Genomic DNA, 14,264 nt, shown 5'->3' with positions numbered 1-14,264 from the left:
TTAATTTCCCGATTTTGGTCTTAGGACAAACACACAAAGCTATCTAGTCTGTCACTACCGTCAAACGATTCAGAAAAAAAGTTAAAGAAAGAAAGATTTTTAAAAGGAAATAAATGTTAACATTTGGAGAAATCTGGGGGAAAGTATATAGAAATTCTCCGTATGAGTCTGCACCCTTTCCTATGTCTAAAATTATTCCAAAATAAAAGTTAAAACATGTGTGTGTATGAATTAGTTGTAAGCACATCATCCTATTGATAGATGAAGAACTCACACAAACCACTAATCCGTTTTGTTGTTTGTTTGATACAGACCATTTAAAAAGTCTTGACTTAATTTGTTACAATATTGTTTCTATTTTACTTTTTGGGTTTTTGGCCACAAGGTATAGCGCCCCAACCAGGAACTGAACCACACCCCCTACACTGAAAGGGGGGGAAGCTTTAACTTCAGATTTTGAGGGAAGTCCCCAAACCCATAATCTTTTGAAAGTGATATATAAATCTTTTCAAAGGGAACTGATAACCATGTAAACTTCAAAACCATGCACTAAGTACTGAAGCTGATGTGCTAACTACTTTAAGCAGTCCCCTGATGGTACCATTTCATCGTTTCCTAAAAAATATTTTAAAATACTGCAAGAAAATATCCATGTATTAAAATATTAGTTAAAAATTTTGGTCACTAGACATATTAGTAAAATTGTAATAATACTGACATTTCTTCTTATATCCCAGAGACTCATTCTATGATGTTACTATTTAATTTAAGCCTTGAACAAATCCTGGTTTTAAAACGTAGTCCATTCAGCCAAAATGTCAATTCAGTGACTCTCAAATACTACCACTATCCCTATTTTGCCTAAGAGGGCCCTGGGGCACAGGGGCACAGAGCCAGACCATGGCTGGGCTAGAGTCCAAGGTCTGACTGCAGCCAAACCCCAGTCGCAGACCCCTTAGCCATATACACTGCTGGTCAATGGAGTATGCTTTTCTACCCTTCAATCCTTGGGCTTCTCTCCACCGGTCCTCTCTCTTTTCAGTGCAAGGTGAAAGGAACACTTATTAAGGGACTCTGGCTAACTCTAGACTCTCTTACCCTCTCCACTCCTTCCTGTATTAACTCTGCTTAGGAGGGTCTGGGAACACATGGGTGAAGATCTCTTTCCCACTTCAAAGCTTCAGACCGATGTCTCTATCCCTGACAAGCATTTTGTTAACAGAAACATTTATGCTGTAAGTTAAATATGATGTGTTTTCATCTCATGTATCCCTAAGACTACCACTATACCTCTCCTTTATGCAACCCACCTAGAAATGTTTAAATAGATGATATGACTAACAAGTAATGGCTGTATCTAATTTGCATACAAATACGGACACAAGTACAAGTGAGGGGGGCTGGTCGGGGGCAGCAGGAGGCAGTAGACCAAGTCACCAGATGTACAGACCAATACTGCATACTGCGGTATCTAAGGACCCAAGCTGACCTCCTCAAGATGTCAAAGCGAAACACAGGGGAAACTGAAGGGAAAAAAGCAGATCACATGGAGCTGCACAGCAAAGACAAGCAAAGAAAGATTGAGATTGCAATGAATACCGTCTCTGAAACTATAAAGACACCAACCATTAAGGCTCTGACTCTACCCCAGGCAGAAACAGTAATTACAGTTCCTCCTCTTAAAGGGCTGGGGATGCCACTGAAAAGAATGAATGTAGAGTCGTTGCTTATTACTCATTTTTTCACTTGTATACCATGTCTTTGTATCTTGCTCCAAATGGCATTTTTACATTAATTTGGCCCGTCCACTTTCAGTAGAGGGGAAATGGCAGCACTGTGGCTGGAATGATGGCTTTACAACCTTCAGGAGAGGTGACTCTGGACTCTTCTACTTACTCTCTCGGTCTCAGCATCCTCGCGGATAAAACGGAGATTGTACCATCAGACGTGGTACCAGTTGTAAACGGTATAACAGAGCACCTTGCAACACTACAGGTGCCTACAGGCTGCTTTTTAAAAATATCGAGGTTTAAATATTCATGCTGTCAACATTCAACACATGTCTATGAATCATTCATTATGGGTCAGGTGTCTGAGTTTAACAAAGAAATATTTTGAGGTGCATTTTCTCCACAGCATTGCTTTCCGCCAGAGTCGCTGCGGATCTCCCTGAGTAGCTGCTGCTGCTGCTGCTGCGTCGCTTCAGTCGTGTCCGACTCTGTGTGACCCCAGAGATGGCAGCCCACCAGGCTCCCCTGTCCCTGGGATTCTCCAGGAAAGAACACTGGAGTGGGTTGCCATTTCCTTCTCCAATGCAGGGGGAGGGTAAAACTCCAGGGGATACAGCTGAGCTCCCACTCTGTTTTCATCGCTCATAACTATCTGATCTTGGGGAAGTCCACCATCTCCCTGAGCCTGCACTGCTTATCACTGGGAGAGCTGGATAGTCAGAGGGCTGCAGAGTACCCAAGCAGAGTCCTTGCACAAGAATCTCAGGGAGGAACACCCAGTACACTCCTATAAGGTATGTGTTATAAATCCATCTGATTCTAGTGACTCTGTTACAACCTTTTTGGAATTTACAGAGAAAAGTATAGTTCCAAACATCAGAAATCACTACTGCCAACAAATCTGGATTCATAAACTGATCAGCTTTTCTTTTCCCTTTTCTCTCCCTTGTTGGCTTTTTATTTTAAATACAGCAGTGTGTGCACACGTCAATCCCAAACTGAACTTTTCATACCGCCATTTCTATTTCTTCTGTTTTTTTTCCTTATCATCAGATCCATCTATTTCTTAATCACAGTTACTATCTCATATTTACATCTCTGCTCTTCCACACGACATACTTTCTATAGACATTCCTACAAATAACGGCCCTGTTTACTTTACAAAGTATATAAGACAGTTACCTCACTGAGATTAGTGCCTTGTAATATGCAAATTCCCAGGAGGGCTTAGCCAGGACCTCTGGGGCCTCCCCAACATCTATCAACCATACTTCTGCAGTTAGTGCTCAGTCATGTCCGACTCTTTGCAACCCCTGCTGCCAAGTCGCTTCAGTTGTGTCCGACTCTGTGCGACCCTATAGCACATCCCTGATGGTAGCTCACCAAGCTCCCCCATCCCTGGGATTCTCCAGGCAAGAACACTGGAATGGGTTGCCATTTCCTTCTCCAATGCATGAAAGTGAAAAGTGAAAGTGAAGTTGCTCAGTCATGTCCGACTCTTAGCGACCTCAGGGACTGCAGCCTACCAGGCTCCTCCATCCATGGGATTTTCCAGGCAAGAGTACTGGAGTTGCAACCCCTGGAAGCCCCTTATTACTCTTTCCACCATGCTATTGTTTTCAGAAAGAGACTACCTAGAAGGTAAATTTGGGAAGCGAGTGAAAATGTATCAGATTACCTGATTCCTAATTTTAAACCATCTTACACACGCGCACACACACACACAGAGAGAAAAGGGGCGGTGATGGGGACTAACCCATTGTCTGCAAATCTGTGTAAATATTTAGCATTTACTTCTTTCACAGTCAATTTACTTCACAAACTACAAGTGATTGGGGGGATTTTTAATTTCTAAAGAGCTTGTTTAAAAGCAACCAATTTATAAAATATTTTACAAAATGCACAATAAGAAAATAATATTTGCATACTCAGTTCACCAGAGCTCGGTTTGTAAACCAAACTATGTTGTAATCCAAATCGCAGGGGTAGGAGGAGCCAGCCTGTTCCTCCTGCATCGTTCCTTGCAAGACACACTTGTGTATTCCTCCAGGCCTCACCAATTTCAACAAGGAAAGACAGTCCCTCAACCTCGTTCAGAAAAGTTCATGTCTATGTTAGCAGATAACCACTGTTTTCTCTGAAGGTAACAAGTAGTGAAGCTCCTGGGGTTGCCCTCTAAAGGTTGCTTAACACCTGTGGAGCACAGACAGTACTAGAGGAAGAATCTGAACCACAGCAGCTCACTCACTTATACAACTATTTATTTGGGAAGCTATCTTCTCAGGTCCAAATTGGAACAAACCTACCCACCCTCCACTCAAACTGATAACTCACAGATTCCTGAACAGAGAGACAAAGGTCACCTGCCCGTCTTCCAAGAGGGGGAGGAGCTAGTGGCATCAGGCATGCGTAGAAAGTCACAAGGGTGGAATGGGAAGACCCAGACTTTGCACTCAACCAATTTCAAATCTTTGTGCTGTCAATGACCAGTTGTGTGACCTTAGCAAGATACTTGACCTCTACAAGTCTGTCTGCCCAGCAGCAAAATGACAATAGCAAGTATTTATTTCTTAGCAGGTCAGAAGCAGTGACAAGTGTTCAAGTTTTAGCAACCATTGCCAAGTGCTTTCCTGGTGGGTGGGCTGTCAACAGCCTTCAAGAACAGCAACTAAGAACACCCACTTCACCACACATTTGCCATTTAACAGTCTTAGTAAGACGAAACCTTTGTTAATCTGGTGGCCAAAAAATGGTGGTTTTTTTTTAACTATTCACAAATTTAGTAGACATTCAACGTTTCTTCTTCTCTGAATTTTTTGTTTACACTTATTTTGTATTTATTTTCTTCAACTGAGATGAAAACTTGGAGCTTTATTCCTCCTTTTGGATGAAACACTGGGTTGACCAAAAAGTTTGTTTGGCTTTTTCTGTACGATATTACAGAAAAACCCAAAAGATTTTTTTGGCCAACCCAATAGATTTCTAAGGGGCTTCCCTGGAAGCTCAGTTGGTAAAGAATCCACCTGCAATGCAGGAGACACCAGTTCGATCCCTGGATTGGGAAGATCCCCTGGAGAAGGGACCAGCTACCCATTCCAGTATTCTGGCCTGGAGAATTCCACGGATTGTATAATCCATGGGGCTGCAAAGAGTCAAAGCAACTTTCACTTTCAATAGATTTCTAAACTGCTAGCATGGTTTGAAAGTGTGCCTGTGACTTCATTTCCTGTCCTGAGGACTCCAGGTGACTGGGTCTCATCCCTTACTTCTTCCACAAAAACTCATGAAAAGGGCCATATTCAGGGAAACATTTTTATCATTTAATTTTCCAATTTTGAAGTGTATTTCTAAACTAAAAGGTAATTTTTCCCCCTGAAAATCTGTAGGTTATACGAGATCAAACCAGTCAATCCCAAAGAAAATCAACCCTGAATATTCATTGGAAGGACTGATGCTGAAGTTGAAGCTCCGATAATTTGACCACCTGATGTGAAGAACTGACTCACTGGAAAAGACCCTGATGCTGGGAAAGACTGAACGCAGGAGAAGGCGATCACAGAGGATGAGATGGTTGGATGGCATCACTGACTCAATGAATATGAGTCTGAACAAACTCTGGGAGACAGTGGAGGACAGGAAAGCCTGGTGTGCTGTAGTCCATAGGGGCACAAAGAGTCAGACATGACTTAGTGACTGAACAATACTCATAATGAAAAGAAAAGATTTAGGATTCTGAACCTAAAGCCTTTAGAACCTTAAAGGTGCTTGAAAAATTGAGGGAAAACTCAGAGCATGTCAGAAAGAAGTTGCCCAGTACCCCAGAGATGTTCCCTGGGCAGCACACACAGTATGGAGGAAAAGGCAAGGCCCTTTTACCTTCCCCATGTTCCCTCATTCCCAAATGCCAAGGTTTTGGAAACTGCAATTATTTCATTGCTCCCTTAATCCAATCCAGGGAGAAGACAATAAAACATGGAACATATAAAAACCTCCTCTAAAAATACATTATTAGATTAGCCAACATGGGGCAATTTTCTACAAGCTTTTATGCGGTCAGTCCTTTCCCATCCCCAATTACTTATCACGTCCCAACATCTGGCCCTGACTGCAAATGAGTTGGGTTTTGGTCCCCCACCTCTATCCCCCATCAAAGTCAGCCAGCTCCAGACAATAAAAAAAGGAAAAATTACCCAAGTGTGTGTCATATCTTTCAATCAATGCACAAACATTTCATTATTAACATGTAGCTAAAAGGTTCCCAACAAGTTTGGCTTTATAACTGGGTACAGGGAAAGGGCCTGTGGTTTGCCTACTGCCAACAAAAACCCCAGCCAACCTGCCCTTGGTTTTTCTGAGAATCTCAAAGCCATCTAGCCAACCAATGCACTCCGTCCTCAATTTCTGCAACTCCACCTCTGCATTTTTCTACATCCTCTTCAACTCTTGGGCTCGCCTGCCAAGTCAGGAGGACAACGCCTACTGTTTGGTAGACGAAGGTGCATAGCAGTCCATCTATGGGGGAAGAGAACTGCCTTCTTCTCAAAGTTCTCAGTCTCATCTTTTCCTCCTCTTCTCTCCCATTCACCCTCCACCGTACCCTGTACAAACAAGTTCCCTCTCCAGCATCCTGCAAGGATTCTCCACAGCCTGCAGCTCTTCCCCTCTATCTTCCACAGCGCATCTGTCCAGGGTCTGGTTTTCCAACACCATCCAGGTTATGGTAGACCAGAAGTGAAATGTATAGGGTAGAAGGCTGCTTGTGTGTGTGTGTATGTGTGTAGAGTCTGGTGTGGGTTCTGGCTGAGCGATGGGCCACACTGCAGGACCAGTCCTGGTGATAGCACCTGGACACCTGACTGAGAAGCCTGAAGCTAGTATCTATCCCTGACTACCGACCTTTTTTTTTTTTAAACTTCTCTATTTTGCCTGCGCTGGGTCTTCCCTGCTGCACTCGGGCTTTCTCTAGTTGCACCAAGTGGGGCCACTCTCCAATTGCGGTGCACAGGCTTCTCATTGCAGTGGCCTCTCTTGCTGTGCAGCACAGGCTCTAGGTGTACGGGCTTCAGTACCTGCGGCACAACGGGCTTAGTTGTTCCTTGGTATGTGGAATCTCTCCTGACTAGGGATCAAACCCATGTCCCTTGCATTGGCAGGCGGATTCTTAACCCCTGGACCCTGGAAGTCCCCTACCTCATCACCACACACCTGAATACTGCTCTCTGTGGGCACCAGTTACTTCCTGATTAGTGACTTCCTAAAGCTCCTTTTGACTTCTCAGTCCTCTCATCACCTCTCTCTGTGGCATTTGACCCTGAGGATACCCCCCTCCCCTCTCTCTGCCCTCCAGCTTCTGTGCCATCACAGCACCTAAGCTCTCCTCCCTTCTTGGCAAGCGCTCCTTTCCATTCTTCCTCAGTGACTGCTCTGCTCTGATATTCCCCTTCCTTTCTTCTCCTGCTCCTTGCATCATCCTATTGCTTCAGTTTCAGCTATTCCCTTAATATCCCCTCAAACTCAAGGCGCCACCAATGAGATTAAGCAGTTCCTCCAAGTGAGAGCCTCTGATAAACTTGTGTGGGCCTTCATTGCTCAAACGGTTCACGATAAGCATCCGTCCAGCACTGGGGAGGCAAAGATGGCAGAGCAGGGCCCCACCTGCTCCAAGTCACCCCCAGGTCATCCAGGCTCAGACATTAGCAATTACCTGTGACATCAGCCACCCCCTCCCTCCCTCCCTCTCTCCCTTTCTCCCTTCCTTTCCATCCTTCCACCTACCATCTCTCCAAGCACCAATTCAAGCAACCATGCCCGTCTCCCACATCCTACCCTTCCTTCCCATTCAAATATTCTAAGCCCCTTTCACCTCACCCCTAGACTCCCCTGAGTGTCCCAAGCATTCTAGCTCCTCCCAGGTCCTCTCCCCACAATCACTATTATCCTTCTAAGCACAAGTACAAGTCACACTGCCTCCCAGCAGAACTTTGGATGGTTCTCTGCTGCTGCTGCTGCTAAGTCGCTTCAGTCGTGTCCGACTCTGTGCGACCCCATAGACGGCAGCCTACCAGGCCCCTCCGTCCATGGGATTTTCCAGGCAAGGGAACTGGAGTGTGTTGCCATTGCCTTCTTCATTGGATGGTTCTCTGCTGCCTCTTAAATAAGACCAGATTCCTTCACTGGCTTTCAAGGTCTGGCCCTTTATCTTTCCAGACCAATGGAAGAACTTGCATTGCCCAAATGCCCTGACCTTTCCCTTCCTCCATGCCTGTGCTCTCCCCGTGCTGTCTTCTACCTCAAGACATAGGTGCAGAACTTCCACTTTTTATTCTAACCACCTTACTACTCTTAAGTTTTTTATTATCAACAAGAATTACTTTGCTACAATATTGCTTGTTTTTGGGGTATTTTGGCCAGGAGGCATATGGGATCTTAGCTTCCTAACCAGGGATCAAACCCATGACCTCTGCACTGGAAGGTGAAGTCTTAACCACTGGATTACCAGGGAAGTCCCTCAGCAAGAACTACTTTGAACTAAAGAATGGTGAGTGACAGGGACCAATTTAAAACAATTTCCTTTAGCTGCTTTTCTTGACCATGCCAGCCCAAAACAATTTTTCAACTCTTTTTATTCTTCAAATTTTCCTCTGAACTATCTTGACTCTTAACAAGCACATTCCTAATGGTCTGTACTAACATGACTTCTTCCTAACTCACTTTTTAAGTCCTTCAGGGCAAAGTTGGTTCTAATTCATGCTAACTCTCACAGACCCTTAGTCATTGTCCATGATAAGTCCTCAATAAATATCAGATGAAGTAGAGGAGTTACGACCTTATCTTAAGGATGCCAGTCTGAATTTCCTCAGCTTAGCCAGTAAAAATGGACTCTAACTTGGAATATAAGTAGGATCTTCGCATAATGCATTTTCCAATGAGATAATCATTTAAATTCCTTTTTTATGCCACAATTTTTGGGGTAACTCTGCACATCACTGTAAAGCCTGGGACACTTTGCGTTGTAGGTTAGATGTGTGTGTGTACAGGCATTAACCTACTTTCTCCTCAAGATTCCCTAGAAGTGAGATCAATGAAGAATGAAACCAACCTAAAACTTTCCAAAATTATAACAGAGCAAGCAGGTATTGCCTGCCGGATCCACCTGCTCAAAGAAAAGGGACTGACAAGGTCTGAGTCCCTCCGCAGAGTCTGTCACCAACTATCACCCCAGCAATCTAAGTGCCAAAACTTCAGCAACGCAGACAGGGCCCTCATAAATGCTCATTCCATGTGAAAAGCCCTCATTAAACCCTGAGTTATATTTAGAAAAAAATGGAACAGAAGTTATATTTAGATGAAATGACTTAAAAGAACTTTCCCAAAAGCAGCATGTTTATACTGATCTCTTATACTGATCTTGCAAAAGAAAAAGTTTGACTGGGCTTTTACATACAACTCCAGAAAAACCCCAGAAAACTTCGCTATACATACACAAAGATTTCTGCTTCGGTTTCTCTGTGTCAGACATCAGCAAGACTCCCCATGGGATGCAAAGGACTTAAAAAATGGGCCCACGTTTAGAAGACAGAGGAATTGCATACAGAAATTTGAGTTGTGATGGCCTGTATGAATATGTAGGAATAACTTGGAGCTTGAGCTGCACAACAGTAGTTCTAAAATTTATAAAGAGGACCCCAAACTATTGATTTCCTCAGCGATTCTACCTGCCACCATTCTTTTCCCAAACAAATGTCGTGAGCACTCACACTATGGTCACACTCAAAACTCCTATCACTTTGTAGCTCACTCGCTGAACCACACTCCGTGTTTTCTCTTTGGTTCTGACTTGTCAGACTATTTTTGACATCTGCTTTCTTCTGTGTTGACTTACATTTTCCTAACAAAATTCTAGTCAACAGCACTGAGGTGGTTTAGTAAACTGGTGAAGTCTTTTCATGAATGAACGTATAATTTTGGGTGACTCTTGGAAGGAGTGAAAGGTGGTTTGCGGCAGTTAGCCCTCTCTTCACAGGCCACAGGGTCCCCCGGGGTTCCAGAGGAGAATGAATCACAGCTCAGAGGCTTGGCACACGCCCCAGGTTAAGGGGACCTCTTCTCTAAAGAGGCTCAGGAAGAGGCCACTTCCCAGCCAAGCCAGAGTGGAGGGCAAAGGTAACAGCGGGTGGGGAGGAGACAGCCAGATTGGAGGACTGGCTGGCCCCCAGTCGTCCCGGAAGGAATTTTGCCAGTGGGCGAGGGTGCTGCAACCCTGCTATTTGCCATTCCTAGGGTCAATTAATACCCTGAAAACACTCCAGCCAAATCTCATTTTTGCCTCTGGTTTGGTATTTCCAAGCAGAAGAGAACTGAGGTTGCCTGGTTTTATACCACTTATAGACCTTAGAGCAGCCAGCCCAGGGTTGTGAAATTTGGAGGTGAAACCAAAAAAGACCAGAGAACAGGTCACACATTCCAGGCACCACTCCCCTCACCCTTCAGCCACCTTCCTCCCCCTTCCTTCCTCCCAAAATCCACCTAAAACATTTTACCAGGCAGGGATCCCCACAGAGGGCCACTTTGTCTGCACCCATAATTTGCCTACAGTTAGAATCACATTAATTTCATTAATATAATCATTCAGCAGAAAAGCATCATCTCAGTCTTAGAGTCCAGACAATCCAGTGCTTAACTAACAGTCACTGATGCCCAAAGATAGGATCAAATTAGCAGGTTCTACTGAGCTGATATAAACGCAGGAAACTTCAATGAACTCTATAACCAGGCAGGTCAAAGCCCAATGACAGACACATAAAGGGCACAGAATTGATGGAGGCATTGAACTTACTTCTGAAAGGGCAATTCACCGGGGAGGCAAGATAGAAACAGAAGAGGGAGATGAGACATACCAAGTCTCCTAAGAAGGGTAACAGGGAGAGGGTGAGTGTTCTTGGAGGCTGAAAAACCAGGATGGCAACATGGGCTCAGGCAAGGAACAGCTGAAGGGATGAGTAGGAAAAGTCAAAAGCATGTAGAGGGGAAAGTTCAGCTTCCTCCAAGAAGGACTCCAAAAGTCCCATGCAAGTCTGGATACAGTAATCAGAAAGCCCCAGGACCAAAAAGAAGCAGGCTTTGGGAGCTCTTAGTAAAAGAAGACGTAAGATGGTAAAAAGAAAAAAGAGTGGTACAAGATGGTAGCAGGAAGGAGGGGACTGACGCAAACAAAATCTGTCCCACTTGGGCTCTTGAGGGGGAGGGGACGGGCAGCATAGGAAGACAGGGAGCTGACACCATTCTGTCACCAGAAACCCACTCCAGTATTCCTGCCTGGAGAATCCCACGGACACAGGAGCCTGTCGGGCTACAGTCCATGGCAGAGTCAGATACGAATGAAGCTACTTAGCATGCAGTGAGAAAGGGGGAAGAAAGAGCCAGATCCAGTCAAATAACTGGTGATATTTGGAACATTTTTGGTGACATTATCTGCATCAGGACATGGATCTGGATCGGTGCTGAGTCACAGAAATGCCAAACTCCTTTTCCCAAACATCTAAAGGTAAAAGGGAGAAAAGGGACTGTGGTAGTGTGACCTCATACACAGTTACAGAAACCCTACTAAAACCTTCAGAACTGAATTATATCTGCGGACACCGACGAGAAACTGTGAAAACCTAAACAAAGGCTTGTTTTGCTCAACTTTTACTCACAGCTTCTTTCTTTTTATATGAATGAGAAAAAGCAACAACCAGATGCCCCGTTTCAGCTCACAGTCAAGACTTGTATTTGGGAGGTCCCAGGATGCTTCAAGGCAGGGCCAGGGAGGCAGGGTCTTCCCTGCTTGAAAGGGGAAGCTGTGTGGCTCCACTCCGCTTTCGGTTGGTCAGAGTCCTCAGCCTCCACTTGCACGCCCCAAGGGCCTGCCGAGCGACCCCTCTGAACCTCCGCACACGTCTCCGCTCTCCACGGACCGCTGGACCATGACAGCAGGGACGGTCCATTCAGCACCAGCGTTTCCCAGGCAGCCCTTTAATTGTGATCGTCATTGAAGGACAGCTTGAGCATAAAGTGAGTTTGTCCGGCCAGTCTTAAGGAGCCAAACACCTCCCACCCCGAATCAAGCACTAACTGGCAGGCGCTGGGAAACTGGGCAGGAAGCAAAGAGAACCACTGTGCTGTGCGAGGCGCCCAAGCAGCGCGCAAGAGCCTGGCACACAGTAGGCGTTCACCCAAGATCTGCCAGCGGACCTAGCACCTGGGCTGGAGGCCCTCGGGTGGGGTGGCAGCTCAGGGCACACACACAAAACCCGGCCAGCCCAAGGGGCTGCAGCCCTCGCGACGCGGGGGGCGGGAGTTAGAGCCTGCGAGGGGGCGAAGGAATCCGCCCTCGTTTGCACGTCGTCTGGGGCCCGGTCAATTTGCTTAATCACCGCTCTAAATGCCAGCGCGCAGCACACAATGCGCGCCCATTAACAGGTTTAAAGTGTCGCAGCGCTCGCTTTAAATGAGAAAAGCCGGCAACAAAGGGGGAAAAAGCCAAGTTCCTCAACTTGAAGAATGCCTCGATTCGCCCTCGAAATCATCTCGGCGAGTTTAAAATCCCGAGCTCTACAGAAAAGTTGAGGCCCCAGCGCGAGGAATGGGGGTGGGGAGGGGGTGTGTGTATGTGTGTGTGTGAATAACCCGCCACGAATACTAGGTTTCTTAGAAACCGACTTCTAGCTGCCCAGCGAAGCTGGAGTCGCGGGGCAGCGTCGCCAACCCACCTCCCCCGGCCCCACTGCCCAACTGCCAGGGAAAGCGGACCGATTTCCAGGAAGAAAGCAAGACCACCTCCCCCCTCCACGCCCCGCTCAACATACACTCCCGCCCAACCGGCACAAATCCAAGTTTTTCGCTAGCGCGAGCAAAGAACTCCGAACACCAAGGAGAACGCCAGAAGTGGACCCCGAAGCTGTTCCCCAGCCAAAGGGGAGAATATAAGGGAATGTTCCAGGCACTCCCAGCGCAGCCTAACCCTCGACTGCCGGAGTGGTTCAGCTCCGTAAGCAAGTTCTGCCCGGGATCTTCCCGGGACGGCCCCATCCCCCACCCCGTCGCCGAGCCCGGGGGCGCATCTCTTGAGCCCCGACCGCCCGCGCGCCCGGGCGCGGCGGGACGGGCACTCACCGTGCGCGCTCCTCCGGGAGACAGGGGTCCGTTGGGGAGGTACGGGCTGCTCAGGTCCGGGATCATCAGGAATGGGTAGCCAGGGTAGGGGGGCCCCTTAAAGAACGCGCCGTCCTGGGGCCTTCTCACTGCCGGTAAAACCAAAGCGGGGTTGAGGCCGGGGCCCTCGGGACACCGCCTTGGTAAGGGGTCCCGGGGTGGGGACCGGGAATCCGAGCGCCCCCCACGCGCGCCCCAGGACGGCTGAGGCCGACCGGGAAGAGGGGAACCGAGGGCGACCCGAGCCGAGGCGCCGAGCGCTGCGGGGCCGGGAGCCGGGGACAGCCCGGACCCGCACGTACCTTCGGCAAAATAGTCCCGTGGCTTCTGGAAAGCGTCCCGGGCGGGCTGCGGGCGCCTCTCCGCCTGCGAAGGAGACACAAAGGCGAGGGCGGGTGAGCGGGCGCCGGGCCGGGGTCCCCGGGGTCGGCCGCGGGGGCTTCCTTACCTCCGAGTCCGAGCTGCTGCTCTGATTCTCCGACTCGTTGACCAGGGACGACTTGACTTCGTCCAGGTCCCGCTGCGCCGACGCGCTGTCGCTGCTCGGCTCCTGCTCCTCGCCTCCCTCGTCCTGGAAGGGGATCAGCTCGTCGTTGGCCCCGAGGTCGTCCCCTCCGCCTGCTGCCCCGGCGCCCGAGCCGCCGCTGCCGCCTCCCGAGCCGCCGCCGCCGCCGCCGCCGAGCTGGGGCATGGTGGGGCCGCGGGCCGGGGCCGCCGCTCTCCGAGCCCCTCGCCGCCCGCGCCCGGCCCGGCCCGGCGCCCGCCCCTCCCTCCCTCCCGTTCGCCGGCCTGCTCCGCTCGCCGCCCCGGCGGCCGCAGCAACAAAGTTTTGACAGGGCGTGGCCCGGAGGGAAGCGGGGCCGGCGCGACCGGACGGGGGCGGGGGCGGCTCGGCTCGGGCCCCTAGGGCAGCGCGGAGCCCGGGGCTCCCTAACTCGCTGCTGCCGCTGCCGCTTGCTCCGCCGGGGCGTCCCAGCGCCTGGCCCGCCGGGGAGGGGCGAGCGGGGAAGGAAGGAGGGACCGGAGCGCGGGGCAGGGGGGCCGGAGGGAGGAGCCCCGGCTGCAAGCTGACACCCGCGCGCCTCGCGGAACGCGGAGAGCCCCGGCGCGCACACACTCGCCCTCACACTCGCACTCCGCTCGCTCACACCTTCCCGGGCTGTGCCTCCCTGCAGTGCGCGCACGGCCTGGCCCCCAGACTCAGCCAGACCCCTTCCCCGAGCCTCATCCAGCACCCCCTGCCCGCGCCCGGCTCTGGGCCGACCGCTCGGGTCCCGCCCCCACCCCTAGGCATCCCCTAACTTTCTTCCCGATAACCCCCAGAACTCCGCAGCAGCTCCA

At 49.0% G+C, this 14,264-nt stretch overlaps 1 protein-coding gene across 1 annotated transcript in view; it reads right to left on the bottom strand.

Annotated features, from left to right (window-relative positions):
* Positions 1–13,614, bottom strand: part of TCF7L1 (transcription factor 7 like 1) — a 191,514-nt gene extending 177,900 nt beyond the window's left edge. The window contains exons 1-3 of the mRNA XM_068976464.1: positions 13,372–13,614; positions 13,226–13,289; positions 12,885–13,012 (exon numbers count right to left, since the gene is read on the bottom strand). Of these exons, the coding sequence (XP_068832565.1) occupies positions 12,885–13,012; positions 13,226–13,289; positions 13,372–13,614 (435 nt within the window). The remainder of the gene's footprint in view (positions 1–12,884; positions 13,013–13,225; positions 13,290–13,371) is intronic.
* Positions 13,615–14,264: the final 650 nt, after the last annotated feature.

This window comes from Capricornis sumatraensis, chromosome 1 (genome assembly GCF_032405125.1).
Source record: "Capricornis sumatraensis isolate serow.1 chromosome 1, serow.2, whole genome shotgun sequence".
NCBI lineage: Eukaryota > Metazoa > Chordata > Mammalia > Artiodactyla > Bovidae > Capricornis > Capricornis sumatraensis.
The sequence above is the reverse complement of the archived record's forward strand: the minus strand, read 5'-3'. Positions and strand labels throughout refer to the sequence as shown.